At 41.8% G+C, this 17,987-nt stretch overlaps 1 protein-coding gene across 9 annotated transcripts in view; it reads left to right on the top strand.

Annotated features, from left to right (window-relative positions):
* arap1 (ArfGAP with RhoGAP domain, ankyrin repeat and PH domain 1) overlaps positions 1 to 5,843 on the top strand; it is a 42,295-nt gene extending 36,452 nt beyond the window's left edge. For 5 of the 9 annotated variants that reach the window (XM_076099953.1, XM_076099954.1, XM_076099955.1 and 2 more), the window contains 4 exons: positions 1,377 to 1,440; positions 1,809 to 1,884; positions 3,477 to 3,674; positions 4,047 to 5,843. In XM_076099953.1, the coding sequence (XP_075956068.1) occupies positions 1,377 to 1,440; positions 1,809 to 1,884; positions 3,477 to 3,674; positions 4,047 to 4,075 (367 nt within the window). In that variant the 3' untranslated portion in view covers positions 4,076 to 5,843. Of the gene's footprint in view, positions 1 to 1,376; positions 1,441 to 1,808; positions 1,968 to 3,476; positions 3,675 to 4,046 lie in introns of those variants that run through there. The other 4 variants (XM_076099961.1, XM_076099959.1, XM_076099960.1 and 1 more) reach the window with 4 other exon arrangements.
* Positions 5,844 to 17,987: the final 12,144 nt, after the last annotated feature.

Raw genomic sequence — 17,987 nt, 5'->3', positions numbered from 1 at the left:
ACACCTGAGAGGAGGAAACTGAGAGGGGGGGGGGGGGGAGTGGAAAGTAGAGAGGCAACGTGTCACGCTGAAGGGGAGAAACCATATGCTAAGTAAGAAATTCTGCATTGACTCCAGGTAAACGAAAATGTAGTGAGGAGAAGAGTGGTTATAGATAAGGCAGAGAGTTGAAATTATGGAAAAATGAATGGATGTAGAGGCGCCCATGTGGCCCTCTCTTCCAATCTTACTTACCCACCTGCACTTAATGTCGCTTAGTTTTATCCTGTTATTGCTTCCATCCCATCAAAACTCTCCAACACTTGTTAATTTTATCAGCACATTCTTGCAGTCGCTGCACTTAAGCTACTTAAATTTTCTGAATATTATGTAAATTTCATTCTGTGCCTTTATGGAAACCTAAGATGATAATGAGCAGCATTTATTCTTCTGCAGCTGATAATGTTCTGAAGTTAATTGCACTGAAAGTAAATGTATTGTAGAACATTACCGAATACTGCGCTATAGGTACAGCATGTGTGATAGAAGAGAGTTACTGTCCTGTTTTGAATCCCAATAAGCACTAATGAACTCTGTTGGCCCTAATGATGCAAACCAGGGAGAGGGAGGAGCTCTGTGTGTGTGTGTGTGTGTGTGTGTGTGTGTGTGTGTGTGTGTGTGTGTGTGTGTGTGTGTGTGTGTGTGTGTGTGTGTGTGTGTGTGTGTGTGTGTGTGTGTGTGTGTGTGTGTGAGGTGTGTTAGCATGTGTACCTAAGCTCTTGACTGCAGCTAAATTAATTTCTGCTATGCACACTATACTGTATCCTATTTAGTTATCAAGTATGTATCAGTGTTTTGTTGTGTCTCAGTGGAGGGCACATGAATAATTGTTGTAGTCTAAGTCTGCTTGTAACAATAATCATTGTATAAATAAAGCCTATTTATTCAGCACCACAGCATCGCTGATGACTCGGAGGGCTATGTGACGGCAACCTGAGTGGCATAAGATATGCACGCACACACAGACGTTACAGAGACACAAATACACTTTTCACTGACACCGGCACGCACACCGAACGCTGAAGGTCCCAATCAGTGTTCTTTCTTTGTTGGGAGTTTAAAATTAGGAATCACACTCGGTGTTTACGCTCGTGGGGCTACCACCGGGCGCCATAAGAGAGGATATGTCAATTTCGGTTAATATCTCTCTCTTTCTTCTGGTTCCCTCTCCAAATTTTCCTCTCTGACTTTTTCTCTCCCCAGACCACAAACGCATACACTCAGCATTCTCTCTCTCACACACACACACACACACACACACACACACACACACACACACACACACACACACACACACACCACCTCCCTTACTTTAACACTCCTCTATTTATTTGCAGGTGTCTCTGCTGTGACACCCAGTCAGATATGAGGGAGTGGTATGCCACTTTCCTAAGTATCCAGGTGCGATCTCACACACACACACACACACACACACACACACACACACACACACACACACACACACACACAATATGTTCACAGGCTTTAATACACCTAATTTACGGATATTCTGTAAGTCTGCCATTTGTTTTGTTTCCACTGGCCAATAATCTTTAAGGAATGTAAAAAAAACAGACAGTGGTTCTTAGCATTAGTGATCTTACAGCAAAGTTGGAGTATACTTCAACAGGACAATTTAAATAGCACGTAAGATGCTCACGGTACATGCATATTACCCTTAACCTGCGGATACTATTGTTGTAATGTCAAATCTCCTCTTGCTCCCTCTCCTCATCTCTCCCTGTGTTCCTGTCCACTCCTCACTAAAGTACGATGGCAACGTGTGGCCTCAGGACGGACTCCAGCAGACACGAGTGAGCCGCGTGTTGCCGGATACGCGTCACGGTAATGTGTCACTGATACCGCTGCGTGGCAGTGAGAATGAGATGCGGAACAGCGTGGCAGCTTTCAGCCAAGACCCGCTTGCTGTGAGTGAACCTACCAATCACTGGGAATAATCTAGATCAGACCAGGAAGCTCAATCTGGAGCTACTGGCTTATCAGAGACATTCATGCTGAAACAGGTGGTCCAGACCCTCAACCCTGATCCTCACCAAAGAGGTGAACAAATTTGTGCTAGTTGTGTAATGTGTACATTGCATTTGGAGGAAAAAAAAAGTCTCCTCCTAATTCTACTCAGTTTTAAAGACATGCACATTTAGTGTTGCTTCAATATTTGTCTTCTCTTTTCATTATTCCCTTCCGCCAAAAGGAAGACAGGAGTTGGGGGTTACATCTGTGCAGAATCAATAATCTCTGTTCAATGATTCATCTTTGATTTAATCATCATGACAAGATCTGGGTTCTTAAACTGGCTCTTTTGACCAGAAACAGACTAAAGGGCGCTTCCTTGAAGTGTTTTCATTAGCCTGGATTCCAGGGCAAGAGAATAAATTACCAGGTTATGTCTGCGTCTAAAAATGTTTAAGAATCCAGATGAGGTGAAGAGGAGGAGAGGGCAGCATCTTCATATTGTAGGTTTGGATTGAGAACCAACAAAACCAGAATTACAGCAAGAGTCATTCTTGGCGAGGCGCTGCCAAAGCTTTGCAAACAGAATCTTAAGAATAACACATTTAAAGTGAACTCATGCCCGCAGGCAAAATATGGCCACTAGCCAACATTTTGTTTCACAGCACTGCTTCTGGCATGTCAGCTCAGAGTTGTATACTTGGCAAGAGTTTGACAAACACCATCACTGTGGTTTGTTGGACTACATTTCAAGCAAACTGACATAAATCCGGACCTGCGACATCAATATCACCCTCTCCATCTGTTTGCTTATTTTCATAGAAAGAATTGAGTGCAGCCATCCACAATAATACACTGTGCACTTAGTCTTGGTGGTATGCGACCAAATGTCCACAATATAATGATGCAGTTGTCTCCTTCTGGTGTTTCTGTAGCCATCACATGCCTCTCGTTAGTGCGCTGCAGACTGCAGCAGCACATAAGAATTCAACACAGTCTGCTGTTACTTCCGTTGGCAAAAACACAATTCCAGGGTTGTTGTTGCCTTCCACATATTTTTCTATTGATCCTTGTCTTTTCAGTGTATCGACTGGATAAAAAAATAAATATTTGGAGCATGAGAGAGGGTGTGATTGCTTTGGTGATGGAGCAGCAGCAGCAGCAGCAGCAGAAGCTGTATTTATGCAAGATGTTTGTGTATGTGGGCGTGGAGGAGAGAGATTTACTGTATATTGATATGCCCAATTTTCAACGTGAAGTAAAAGAGTAAGTACGGAGCACTGACCATGTGTCAGCGTGTGTGTGTGTGTGTGTGTGTGTGTGTGAGAGAGGATGGTTGACTGCTCCTGTTTATGACTCAAGGTGAAATCCGATGTTTGTTGTGCCTTTTTGAATGTTGGTATCACGCATTCACCACATCTCTCCTTGCTCTGACAAGGCTTCTTCACACTTCTCTTTCTTTTTAGACGTACCATCGACACCTGCTTGCCTCTTAGTCTCTTTCACTCTACGTTTCCCTCCTGTCTGCAGTCCATCAGTCTTCACCTCCTATTTCTACACCTCTCGGTTTCTCCATCTGTCCGTCTCCCTCCCTGTCATAACCCTGTTATGCTGTTTATCTTTCAGCTCTTTAGAGATGTTCGATAAAGGTCGCTGCAAGAAAGGTATGACGCTTTACAATGTAATTTGACAAGATATAATATATATATATAACTAAATTAATTTAGATTCACATGTCATGATCATGAAAGATAAATCATTAAGCTGATTGGTTGGTTTATCCGTCAGGCTGCCCTCTTGAGCACTGATTCTTGAGTCCACATCTTGTCGGCAGCCTCAGCGACATGTGTAGTCTGGACACAGATTTTGAGTTTGACTTTTCAAAGGAAAAGTGTATAAGTGGTTTTAAATGTAGAGGTGTGGCTGTGTTTCACTTTGCTGTAATAGATTAAAACTCCCGTACAAATGAATAAAAAGTGTAGGATGTGACAGCACTGATTTGAATGCCTGACTCTCTGGATTTCTGTTCTTTAAAGGCGGACAGTCGGCCTCAGAAGACCTCTGAACATTCCAGTGACGACGTCATTATGCCGTTGTAAGGGCCAGAATGATGGACACTCGTACTCTATGTGGATTATGGCCTTAGACTGCCATCTGCTCCTTTGAATATGAACTGGACTGAAACGGACAAACAGGATCACATGTAAAATATAAGCAACACTGGCCTCCTGCACAAAATAATGTTCCTTGACTTGATGTACAGTGGAAGCAGCTGGGAGCGGTGGCATTCCAAAATCAAAGAGGGACAGTTTGAAGGATTAGGACGGATGTTTGACAAGTCTTCGCCCAATACTCAACTGTTGGTCAGTGGCACGTGACTCAAACACTGCATTGCATTATGGGACGGAAGCATGAAAGACATGCTGAGAGAAACCTTAATTTCTTTAATGTATTTCAGAAAAGACTTAGTCGAGTTATTCGAGGCACTAGCATTGAACGCTGAGCTTTTTTTTAAATTTTTTTTTTTAATAGAAGAATAAAGTTTATTGACTTGCAGTAGTAGTTCATCTGATTTATAGTTTTGTGATGTTTTCAGCTTTTAATCCGTGCTATTGCTTAAAGAATTGTCAGGGTAATCCTGCAGTTGAAAATTGAATAATTGCTATTGTAAGCAAGGCTGAAGTCACAGACGACGGTGACCCGATTCTGTCCAGACTTTGTTCCACAGGGACCAAGACGAGGATTGAGAGGTAAAGCTGAGAAATGACAAATGACGGATCCGTGTCCGTTACCCTTATTTTGCCTATACTGTGCAAAACCTGGGTCAGGGTTGCCTATTTGTGCTCGTGTCCATTTGTCATGCACCAGTGTGCATACAATATATGTGAATATGTCTATATGTGTTTGTGAGTGTGCAAGTTTTATCTTGTATTAAATTGTGTCTTTTGGGAAGTGAAGGAATGAGAGGTATGAGCTGAAAAAAACATTTCCTTTCTTTCGATTAAAAGAAGAAAGTCACAATTGAGTGCAACACGACCGTTGCCAAACATTGTTAGAATATGTGATAAATTAAAAGAAACTCTTGATTTACTATTGCCCCATATTCTGAATCAAGCATCTTAAGTTTGAAACCATATTCACTTATTCACAATGTGTGAAGCCCTGGCCTGATCAGGAGTGTCCCCCATACATACATGGGCAGTTTTATCATTAACCAGCAGTATTTATGAAGTTTTAGATTATGGATTAGTCCCATTGAAATAAACTTGTCTGTTTGTTGCGCACAATCTTTGTAAGTGTATGTTATTGTAGTTTGTTCATCAAAACAAGGTGCAGAAGTTCAATTGAAAGACCTGGAAGCACAAGAAACGAATTAAAGTGCATTATAATCTTCTATCATTCTTCTACTTGGGTCCAAACTTGGATATATTTTGTCAAAAGGAGAGCCATGAAACAATCTGTATTAACTGTACTAACCTGTCAACGGTTGCCTTAGCCAGCTGCCTGAGCTTGAACTGCCCATCTTCACCGCCTTGCATTTGTGCCACCTGTCGGTTTTTCCGTGCTGGAAATATTTCTTATTTATTTGGACAGCAGAGGCCGCTAGATGCTGTAGGGAGCGCCACCTCTGCTGGCGAGACATCATGCCTTTGAGACAAATCATTTTTAACACCGTTTTTTTAGGCAGAGTTTGTGGTAAAATGTGTGTATGCATATTGTGCGTGTGTGTTATTAGCTGCCCTCCAGTAGAGTCCTCAGCAGGAGAGAAGACTGCTCTGTGTAGTCGTGATTACGACAGTAATTTACACTCTATAAAAAGTATTTATCCCCTACGTGTGCTTTATTTATGTTTAATTGTTTTCAACATTGAATCACAGGGGATGCACCATTTATGCGGATTGTCACAATATTGGGTACAAATAATCACAAAATAATTGTTTGGATTAGTATTCAGTCCTTTCAAATCTATAAGCTCTGACAAGTTGCACGATCAGTTAAAACGGTTAATTTTTACATCCCACCACAAACTTTGGATTGACTTATGAGACCACGGATCAATTTGGTTTCACCAAGTGCTTCATTCTGGAGATGGTGAGCTTACGACAATCATAGCGTTAACTAAACTAAACGCAACTAGCTATCTAAATCTCATCAGACTGTACAATCTTACTCGTTTCACCGTCTCTTATATACCTTCTGGCAGACATTAAAAGTTTTTGCCCTTTTTACAGATTTCCAATTCTGTCATTTTCCATTTTTTCATACAGGTACAGGTGTATCTAACCAAGTAAGTTTTTACACCTCTAATACAACAGATTTTGACTTCTGTGACTACAAACACTTTGCTGAAGCCATGGTGGGGGAATACTTTCACTTATTTTCTATTTTCTATTTGGAAACATTTGTAGAGATATTTTCACATCCATACCTGCCTAAACCTCCTTAATACATCGGTGATCCAGTGTTATAAAACAGTAAAGTATAAAAGTCCAACGGGATGGTGAACACTTTTGATGAGCTTAGGCGCGCATGTGTATTCTCTGTCTGGCTCTTTTCTTACTCTGTTACTCCGCATTTGACTGATTTTCCATTTCTGAAACTCTCAATACACACATTCAGCTAGTTGTGTATGCATGTTGTGTCTTAACATAATTATAATGCACAGTCACATAGTTCATTTTACTCTGGCAAAAGGTTGATGCCCTCCAGCTCTGCTTTGCCCTCATGGTAATCTACTTGTTTTTCTTCAGTGCTTTTATGAAATTAACATACAAACACACGCACAGTCCAGCTTGAATCGGCCCCACTGGGTAACTGTGAAAACAAGCTGTGCTCCAAAACACGTACACAGCACTTTACATTTACATAGACTATGCACACAAATATATAGGGACAGGAACTGTTTCGAGGCCTGCAAGCTTCATGACAATGTCATGCTACATCCATATAATGGAAGCCTATAGATGTGCTTCGAGGAAAAATGTCAGAAAAATGCCACACACCGTACCCCAGTGTGTGGCTGGGGTACGGTGATCATAGGGAGAGCCCTGAGGAGGTCTCCCGTGTGCGTGTGCGTGTGTGTGTGTGTGTGTGAGAGTGAGTGACGGTGGTCCACCAGCACTCTGTTCATTCTTCTAAGGAGAGCTGACACATCAGGGTCACTATGTACCTCGAGACACACACCGTCGAGCCCCTCGAGACCTTCACTATACCGTTCACACACGGCACCCACTGCGGGAAGAACACACACAAACACATGCGCACACACACACCAAAATGGCCTTTACTACATAGGTCATAGCAGCAGTTGCATAAAGCAGAGGGATGACGACAGATGAGTCATCATCCCTCTGCTCATTTAGAGGAGGGCCATGAATGGAAGACGGCGATAATGTTCAAAATGAGGAGATGAGCCTCAGAGGCGGACCTGCAAGGTTGCAGGGCGTGCCAACTGCCAGGACCTGCCAGCCAATGCCAGCCCAACTGCCAGCTCCCAAAAATAAAATGTACATTTTCATTGTGTGCCACAAAGCCTGAAATGGACAAACAACAGGAGGGACAATGGCAGTCACAGGAATCTGGACATCCACCTGTGTGAGCCAGTTTCCCCTCGTTTCCACACGGAGCACACGGAAACGAGAACAGTGTGACTGACATAATTTGGCCTCCACTGCATGCTGTGTTGCATCAGCAGACGTGGAGGCCTCTTTAATGTGAAGTTCAGGCTGAATCGGTTCAGCAATGATGAGCATGTGTGGGTTTGAGTGCATTATGACGGACTGCCGTCATTGTCTGCTCAAAAATACAATACACCTCAAGTACGTTCACAAAATATGAGTCAACCAACAACAGCAGGACTATCACAAAACACTGAACAACAACATTGATACGTAATGTAACTAGTATTTATTGCTGTTCAGTTTGCAACCAAAATACAAGTAGGTATATGAACCTGAAAGTGTGCATGATATGTCCCCTTTAAAAGCAAACAAAACTCTGACCATCTCTACAACAGCAATGGTTTGATTGTCTACAATGTGTATTAATCATGTACTGTACTCAAGCTATCTGTGGCATACTATTTAAACCTACAGATCATATTTATAGTCATACCTTGTGTCCTTCACTGCACCTTCTACATCCACCTGCAGTGTTTAGCTGCATGAGGCATCGGTCCAGATTTGGATAATTACTCCGCCCCCCTGCCAGTCTCTGCTGCCACCCCATGTAAAACGTTCTAATCCGCCACTGATGAGCTTTAGACAAGTTCTGCAGGTTATAATCGATTGGACGTCTTTGTTCAGTTCATATTCATTACACGTTTTTCTCCTTTCGGAGCCTAAACAAAATCATATCAGCCTCCGAAATCTTCGGCTGAGTTGTCAAGGAAACCAGCCAAGCAAGCGCTGATGGCATCAGAGGTGTTGGTCCTGGCCGCATTTTGATTATAAAAGGCATCGCTGTCAGAGGTCATGCTGTGTTTTATTTAATGTTATACTTCCGATCAGTAGGCTGTACCAACCTGCGTCAGCAGGTTCACACGTTTCTAAAGTAGCGTGTGCCTTTTCTTTTTAGTCTCTGTTACATCAGTGCTGAAGCTCAGCAGCACACAACCCTCTGCCAAGCCTTTTGTTCTTGGTCATTCACCGGATCCTCGAATAACTTGTCATTTAGATTAAGATAAAGAGGCGTGAGCTGCTCTGTCGTGTACTCGGAACTTATTTTGGAGGCTCATGTAGAATAAAAAATGTGACCCTGTAGTTAAAAAAAAAAGAAGGAAAATCTCCTTTAAAGGCAGCAACATGTGTTAAGTTTAGATGGTATTGCACTTGTGTTTCCTGACTACTGTATGACATGTTAAACACTTAACTGTGCTAATGTTCTGTTGTCTTAATTGTGGCCTACGTTGCTTATCAATGAAATTTAGGTGAACATCATTTCACCTCAACTAAAGGGCTTTTGAGATTCAAAAACAAAGGCCAGGAGCCACTTTAATATCACCATCATGAGAATGCCTTAACAAGATGGAGGAGAGGTAACAGCAGCTTGAGAGATGAGAGGGAAGGGAGTTCATCCCAAGAGACGCTGTTGGCAGTGAGCAAAATACTGATGCAGAAATCAGCCAAATGATGTTTACGTAAGACCGTAATTAATTTATGCAGTAGATCATCACACGAACTCCTTCAGGTTAGCAGCCAGATGCAAATTATTGGTTTGAATTGAACGTGTTTACCGATCAAAAGTACAGTGTATTTAGACTCATATGTTATGTCAACATAAAGAAATTAAAATGGCAGCAACAGACCATCTTCAAACATAAACATCGCAACATTTGTGGTCTATTCATATTTGCTCCTAACACTGGCTGAAATAACAGCAGATGAGCTGCAGCAACACTGGAAACACTGTAGGTCAAAAACAAAAATGGCAGCGATGTTGCAGAAATATGCAGAAACAGAGATTATAATAGCTGATCTGTCGCCTCTGTGCATGCCTTGAAGGCTTTCCACAACACCGATCTCCCTGGACGCTACGCTTTCATCACAGCTGGAGCATTTGCGGATAGTTTACACTGGAGAGATACGGAAAGGAAAACATGCACCACAATGTTCCTGTATGGATTTGATTCAGGAACAGTATATTCAGTATATGTTGCAGGACTTGATTTTGTGCTCAGAGGAATAGAAATTTGAACATGTACAACTTCATGACAAATGATGTGATCAAAAGCTCCACAACAAATGGACCGTGAAGTGATTTGTCAAAAACTGTTTCTGATGTGAGTGTCTTGCAGGAGAATCTTAAATCTCAGAAAAGCCAATAATTTTACAGGTTTATGAGCAGCAACATTTAAGCCCTGCATGCAGTAAACACACACACTGCCTGCCCGCTCTCTGACCTTCAAGATGAAATGAAGAATACAGCTTCTCTAAGGGCAACGAAATCTTAAAGGAACATGACACAAGCACACAGCTAAAAGGCCTGCAGTGATATGTATTATGTAGCTGTTTTGTTTCCTTGTTCTGACACCAAAATGATGTTCTTCTCATCCCGCTCTATACCCTCAGTTGTTTGTACGTGGCTCCTAGGGATGTATGTGTGTGTGTGTGTGAGTGTGTGTGGTCCTTATTATTCACAAAGCTCCTCCTACAGGCTGTAAATGAAAATGGAGTTAGAGTGAACTTGTGTGATGCTAAGAGGGTTTGATGGTCTGTAGTGCCATGCGGAGCATCTCTCAGCTGGATAGAGTTCATCTGAACAATTTCCTTTGATACAATCCATTAACACCTTGTCTTCAGTAACCTCCAGCTGACTTGAAAACACACAAAAACTCTCTGTCTCACACACACGATTGTGTCTCCCCTTTCCCTGCTTTTAACAAACACAAACTGACTTTAGTGTCACACACAAACACACTCCCTGTGTCTTGCAGCACTACTTCAGTTCTGCAAAAGCCGTCGTGCTTTGCTGCCTCTGATTACCGCCCTCCAGCCCCTCCCTTCAAGTTTATCACCAATTACTGGTCCTCGAAGTGAAGAAAAAAAAAATGGAAAAAGGCCGCACTCTTTGTCCCTATGGCAACAGCTCTCCTCCTCTCCATTTCTGCACAGTCAATCAGACCACGACCGTCTAGCTGTCCTACCCCAGTCCGCCTAAAGAGGAGAGCTACAGGGACCAAATATTACCCCACAGGTTCGGTGTGCAGGCTGTTTTTCTTTTGCCTTCTTTCTGCTTGTTCATTGGTCACGTCTAACTGACAAAACATGCCACAAACAGACGCGCAAAATGTCCTGTCTCCTACTAATGATACATGAATGTTTAGCAATACTTCACTTATTCTGACTTTGTATTCAGGTTTTGACTGTTGCATCTTGCATTATTGAACATTTAAAGCGATAGCTTGACATTCTGGAATCTCTCATTTACTTTCCTGCTGAGAGTTACATGGGACCACTCTCGTGTCTGTACAGTACATTTGAAACAACAGTCAGCAGCTGGTTAGCTTAGCTTGGCACAAAGACTGGAAACAGGGGGAAACAGCATGGCTGAGTTGAATGTTAAGAATACCAGCATCTCTAAAGCTCAGCTAAGCTAACCAACTGTTGGCTCCAGCTATCAATCTTCTCATCCGACTGTCCGCAAGAAAGAAAATACTTGTATATCCTTAAATCTTAAACTATTCCTGTCGGCTTATTAGTCTGTTTTACTCAATTACAAGCAGATCTAGATGAGTGAGGGCTAACGGTATAAAATATAAATGCTGTTCTGTCTTATTCCTCCCTGTGCTCATCTCTTATCTGCCTCCGTCTTCCCCTCTACCTGTCTGTTCGGATCTCCATTTTTCCCCCACACTATTCTCACTCCCTCCCTTGTCGTCTGTCTTTGACTTTATCTTTCAGACTGCCCATTTCTCACCAGCAGCAGACACAGAGAAATAGGAGAACATTTCGTGTCTGACACCCAGCTTATTTTACAGATATAATCACCATGGAGGTATAGGGACTCAGGAGGAGGAGGAGGAGGTGGGGGTGGGGAAGAGGACTGGAGGGAGGAAGAGAAGAAATTACAGAAAGATGAAAAAGAGAGAGAGAGAGAGAGAGAGAGAGAGAGAGAGAGAGAGAGAGAGAGAGAAAATGGCAAGGTGTAGAGGTATAAAATGGATAAGAGATGGCACAGGAGGAAGAGGAAGATGAGGAAGATTGGAAAGAAAACATGTAGGTGAGGAGTGATGAGGTGAGGAACAGGTCAAAGGTGAAGAAAGAGAAAATAGTGACGACACGTTCCCTTCGCTGCCAATTTATCGCTTGTCATGTTTTCCAGATACCTGGTGGTAGGGCATCGTTAGGACCAGCTGGGCCCAGTGTTCCCAGTCTATACAGCCCTGGATTAATGAAATATCTTTTATTTATTTATTCTGGTGTGTCTCTATTTGTTGTGGCTTAAGAGCCGGGTCAGAACACAGTGAGGACATCATAAAGAAACTGATGGAAAAAGAAGACGCAAAAGAGCCTGAAAGAAGAAGGCTACAGATTGATGGAAACCTGAACAATGAATTTAGATTTTGTCATTTCAATACACCACTGTTATTTTTCAAAATATGCCAAACCCTAACAATCAGGAAACCCCTTGAGCTGAAATCGGTGGCGGGGGCGAAGGAGCAGAGGAAGAGGTAGGGAGTGGTGAGAAGGATGAAGGAAGGGCGGGCCTGAGAGACGAGTGCTAATAGTAGATTAGTCACTCTAAAGATGCTGCGGGCTTGTGCATAGTCACTCACACTGTGTGTGTGTGTGTGGTGGAACAGGATGTGCACAAGCTGACGGAATTTGCCCCTTAATCACTGTACAGTTTAATTAAACCTGATTGACTTGATGAACATGCACACACACACACACATGCTGCAGGGCAGATGACGTCACTGTATTATATTGTAAAGGCAGCTGTAACAGTAGTGGCATCATCTATACGCCAGCAGACACGTTTCTCTTTTGACCCAATGGGATAACTAACTTATCTCTTTAAACATTTGAACAGCAAAATATTTTATTTCTCATCTATGTTATCTCCATCTTATTTTTCTCCTCCCTCAGGTGAACACAGTTGACACAATACAGTGATGTGTTTGCATATTTTACTGAGGTCTTAATCCCCTTTTTGGCCCTGCCCACTCCAGGACAGCGACTGTCATCACAAACTCATTCTGGCACAAACTCTATCTAGTCAAGTGCATACAGGTTTTCCTGGATACTCACAATGAATCTTTGGAGAAATGTGTATGAAAGAATGCATGAAATATAAATGATGCAGTCGTGAAAAACATAAGGGAAATAAGATTTTAACTCTCATCAAAACATATAAATCACATATTATTCAATACAGCTTTATGTGGTTTTGGGACAGTTTACATTTGGTAACATCAATACTGTCACTGCTCTGTGAAAACCAAGTATCTCCAAAATGTCCAAAACATTTTGTGATCATTTGATAGGGTTAAAATGATTTATTTAGCTTAAGAAGTAGAAGTTACCCATAAAGGAACATTTATACCTTCCGTTGTCCAAAAACATAAAAGTCCCCCAAATTGAACATGCATGGTTTTCACTGGACAGTGACAATATGCTTCATTTGAAAATGTCTCATGTGCTTCATGGTAGGGGAGGGGTTAATATGAATAAAACACATTTATTAACTGTGTTGTACAATTTCAGTCAAGACATAACTCAAGAGATAGTGATGATAAATGATAAGTAATAAACAAGTACAGTCTACAGTCATTTCTACAGGAAAGCATAAGGTTTGATTCGGGTGCTCGTGTAAACTGAATACAACTAAATCCAGAATTAAAAAATCCTTTTTTCATTTTATAATGACTTTCATAGATTTGTGAGCAGCTTGTGAGCAGCTTGTTTCTGTGTGTATCTTTCATTAAATGCATGTCCATGCACACCATCATGACCGGTGAGAACAACAGTGGTTGAGCCACAGTGCTTAAAAATAAGACACACAGAGGCGACGCACAGAGGCCTCCATGCATCATCTGACTGCAGTCTAGGATCACCCCTCTGAGCACAAAACCGCATTGACTCTGTTCGGGGAACGAGAGAGAAAATAGAGACTGTGCAGATGATGTCGCCACAGGGCCTTCAGTGTGTGTGTGTGTGTGTGTGTGTGTGTGTTCCTGGGTTATGCTCTCTGAGTTATGTAAGCTATTTGGGAAAAGGGATAAACTCTTTACTGCTGAAAATAACACAGACTGTAACCTAAGACACACGGAGAGGCACACAGAGACACGCTACCGCAATTCATCAGACTGTTCCCATTACGATTCCCCAAACTCTATTCATGTGCGCATTACTTTCGACTTCGTATAATCCTCTTTACTCTCCTCATTTGCCTTTTCTGCAATTTCTCCATCCTCATCTCTCTCTCCTCCAACTTCATTATTGGTTCCACTGTGCGCCATCGCAATGCGTGTGTGCGTGCGCATGCGGCGCAGTGCTGGTTGATGTGGGATGCGATAGGCTTCCACTAAGCTGCAGAAACATATCTGCTTTTTTTTTTTCCAACAGATGCCACCATCTGTGTGAGACTCTGTCTGTGTTGCGTGTTGACGCATGTTGTGTTGCACTTAGGGGATGATTAGGCTACTACTTTTATTGATACGAATGATACTAAGAGGAAGTGTAAAATACAGAAACTAGATTGCTATAATGTTTAATATAGTATTTATGTAAATGTAAACAAATCAAGATTTGGAGGTAGATTTTGGCGCTGGAAACAGAAATTGGTTCTTGGAGCACTCATACATTTTTTTTTACTCTAATTTTCAATTTTCTTGTTATACATTTTAATGAACATTGTTGAAGGGAACCAGATTGCCGTTGCTGCTTCTATGTATCTGTGACAGAAGTTAACCGCAACAAGACCTTCAATAAGACTTTATTGTTTATTTTGAGCCTCCGTGTTAATCTGCGATGTGCAAAGTGGTCTTAATCTGCAAGCCTAAAATCGATTGCTTCTGTCTCCACGCACTTAGCCAATCGCGTTATTGAGTTTTAACCTTTGATTGAGTGCAACATGCTGGAAAACAATGATGGCTCTTATGTGTTCATTGTACCAGAGCAGAAAGAGCCAAAGCTCAAAGAATGACTTTGTTCTATCAGAAAAAGTCACACTGACTGCTCAGATCTGGACTGTCAATAGATGAGTTGGGTTGGGTCTTAGGGCCCATTAGGATCCCACTCTATCCAGAATTACTTAATCTTTAATCTCCTACAAACATAATGTTATGGAGCTTGTTTTTGACCAATATCATGGGAGCAGCTGAGACGGTGGTCTGTGCTTGCCATGGTGGCAGCTAAAGAGCTAAAGGAGGTGCTGACAGAAGACAGAGAGCTTCCAAGCTCAGGTTGGCATGGACTGAGCAGAGAAAAAGCAGCAGGCCAGAGAGGCTGCGGAACAAAAACCAGATGCATGCAACAGGAGAGGCGATGGATGACTTATGTACATTCCAGTGAGCGTAAGTGATACCAAACGTTTCTTTTTACACCATAGGGAAACTTGCCACCTGTTTTTCTTCTTCTCTTCTTTAAAAAAAAAACCCCAACATAAATGAGATTATTTCTTTTCACAATTTGCATTTTATTTTGTTCATTTTGTTAAACTTACACTTTTTAACTTCAAAATATTTTTGGTTGACTTTTTTTGGAGAAAAAAAATAATGAATGTGAAGAATTGCTTTTGCTATTGTTGATAATTATATACATGTAGAATGTAGGTTCACCTAAAAAAACAAATCAATTACAAAATACATAAATTAGAAATCTGAAGGCGTGAGATGAGAGTTCATCCCTGAACAATAATTCAACCAATAAATTAAATCTGTGAGGCTAAACTGACAGCAACATGGGCTGACAATACTATCATGACCGATAAATATCATAGGTGAAAATGAACAATGTAAAGCAACTTTTATTCAACGTCCCCTCCAGTCAGGCCATACCATTAACCTGTGCCACTCCAGAAGAAAGGGACACAATCCAACTTGATGCGTAGGTGTTGCTTGGAATCGCCATAACAACACATAAAGACGGGGTTACAATCAAGTATGATTACAAGTTTTTCCCATGAGGAACACAAGTATTGACAGGATGATTGACACGGAGATACACCAATGGGTTCATTTAATCAGACACTGAAGGGGGTCAAACATAGAATCAGTGCTTGTTTTCTTGTTGACATGATTTTGTAAATCTAATCACATGAATTTGGCTTCATGTAAATCGTCACCACTAACAACAAATTAATGAGCTTAGAGATGAGGCTGTCAAAGAACCATTAAAAAAACATTTAGTGTAAAAGAGAATTAAACCTTCAAAGCCCCCCAAACACTATTGCACATGCAGACAACACGTACGCGTGTGTGTGTGTGTGTGTGTGTGTGTGTGTGTGTGTGCGTGTGCGTGCATGCACTCTTTCTGAAGTGTATTAATGGAAAGATAAGCACAACTGTCTCATATGATTTATTTTAATTCATGCTGCTAAGTCAGCCAGCAGCCATCTGGTGCCCCCTGACACACACACACACACACACACACACACACACACACACACACACACACACACACACACACCAAACCAAAGGGAATGACAATCTGAGGGCATGCAGTCATAGAGAGGATATTATGACAGACCAGAGTGACCATAACTCCCAGCTGATGGAGCATTCAGACAGCTCATACTCTCTCTCTCTCTTACACATACACACAAACACTCACTACTGACAAAGTGATGAGAAAAGCCTGGTCTCTCTTTGTCCAGTATATGTCTGTCTTCCAGGCATTTGTAAAACCATCCAAGGCTCTTGAATGCCTCTCAGGGGCTGTAAGTCCACTAAACCTGCTCAGTCCATTGAGGACAACGAGGGAGGCATAATTCGATAAACTCAAAAGCTAGACTGTGTGTTGCTGGTGATAGCGGGGCAGACCTCTGCAGGGTTCAAAGGATTTCCCTGATAATATGCTAAAGACCAGCACAATATGTGGTGCTGCGCCCAAAGAATGTTCAAGCTGAGCAAAGGGAAGGAAAAGGATGAACCCTTGAGCTGTGAAAATGATGCAAAACCGTGGCAGCGACAGGCTCAGCATATGACTAACCGAGGTCAGCAGGCTCTGTGCTGACATGAAACTCAAACACTGTAGGTTTTGTTAAATTTGGCAATTCTTCCACAACATAGCCTCAGAAAAGTTTCCATTTCACTGTATGACGTTGCGTCGTTAAATTTAGCCTATCCCTCTCCAACACAAACCAGTCAGTCAACGGTTTACATTTTAGAGACTCTTTAATCCAGAGTGACTAATGATCCTGACCAGGTAGGAGCTTCAGTGTCTCACTATTGAGAGAATCTGTGACCTCCCATCCAAAGATATATGACAAAGACTTTAATCATAAATAGATGATTAGAAAAACTGTGTAGCATAGAACATAGACTCAGAGAGCGTTGAACAACAAAATGCTCTAACAAGATTAATAAAACATCAGCATAAACATGTAAAAATACTCCAACAGAGTAAAATAAAACACAATTGACCGGTGCATAAAGAAACCCACTAGGGGACACATTTAAGTTGAGTCCCAGTGACCTGCTTTGAGATTTAATCTAGCTAAATTTAGTTTAGTCTGAGGCTTGATTTGCAATTCTGCTTTTTAGGTCCTTTCTGGTAAGTTATGCATCAAAAGTGAAATTATTAAAATATGCACACAGAAAACAGTTCACAGACAGGAGTTGTATAATGTTGCGCCAGAGCACCGCTTTCCTCAGTGTAATTTTTTCTGTGTCTGCTGACATAATGTAATTAACTCAATGTTCTCCAGTGTAGTTAGAGGGGTCAGAGTAATGTCTGCTTGTTTAAAGATCATAGTGAAATATGCAGGAATACCGTATGCACATGCACGACATACAGCAAAGATGTGCATACATTATGTGACTGACTATCTCAAGGGACAACCCCTTCTTAAAAACAGGATGTTACACAATCTGTTCTCTATGGAGGCTGATGAAATTAACTTTAACCATAATGTAATGTAGAACCATGTGTAGCTCAGCTATCTGGACAATTTTACAAATGCACGCTCAAGTGGACCAACTGTGTGTTTAGCCTCAAGCTAACTGGCCTTGAACTGGAGCAAGGCAATCCGAATGTGGAGGATGAACACTCTGAGAAGAGGTTTAATTAGTTTTGGGAAAACTCAGCCCTGGGCTGAGAATAACACTGGGCTGCAACTCTTTGCGATAAAACCGCGAAAGATCGAGTGAAGATGGCAGCGCCCATAGGGTTTCCAGTTAATGCTATGAGGCTTATGAGTGATGGGAATGGCAGGATGGAAGAATGGGGCAAGGAGGAAGAGAGGGGAGGAAGTAAAGGAGGAAGGAGAGGGATTTCGGGCTCCAGGAAGGTATTACAGCAAGCACAGCAGGG

Source organism: Anarhichas minor, unplaced genomic scaffold (genome assembly GCF_050575085.1).
Source record: "Anarhichas minor isolate MPS153535 unplaced genomic scaffold, ASM5057508v1 ptg000026l, whole genome shotgun sequence".
In the NCBI taxonomy this organism is placed as follows: Eukaryota; Metazoa; Chordata; class Actinopteri; order Perciformes; family Anarhichadidae; genus Anarhichas; species Anarhichas minor.
The sequence above is the reverse complement of the archived record's forward strand: the minus strand, read 5'-3'. Positions and strand labels throughout refer to the sequence as shown.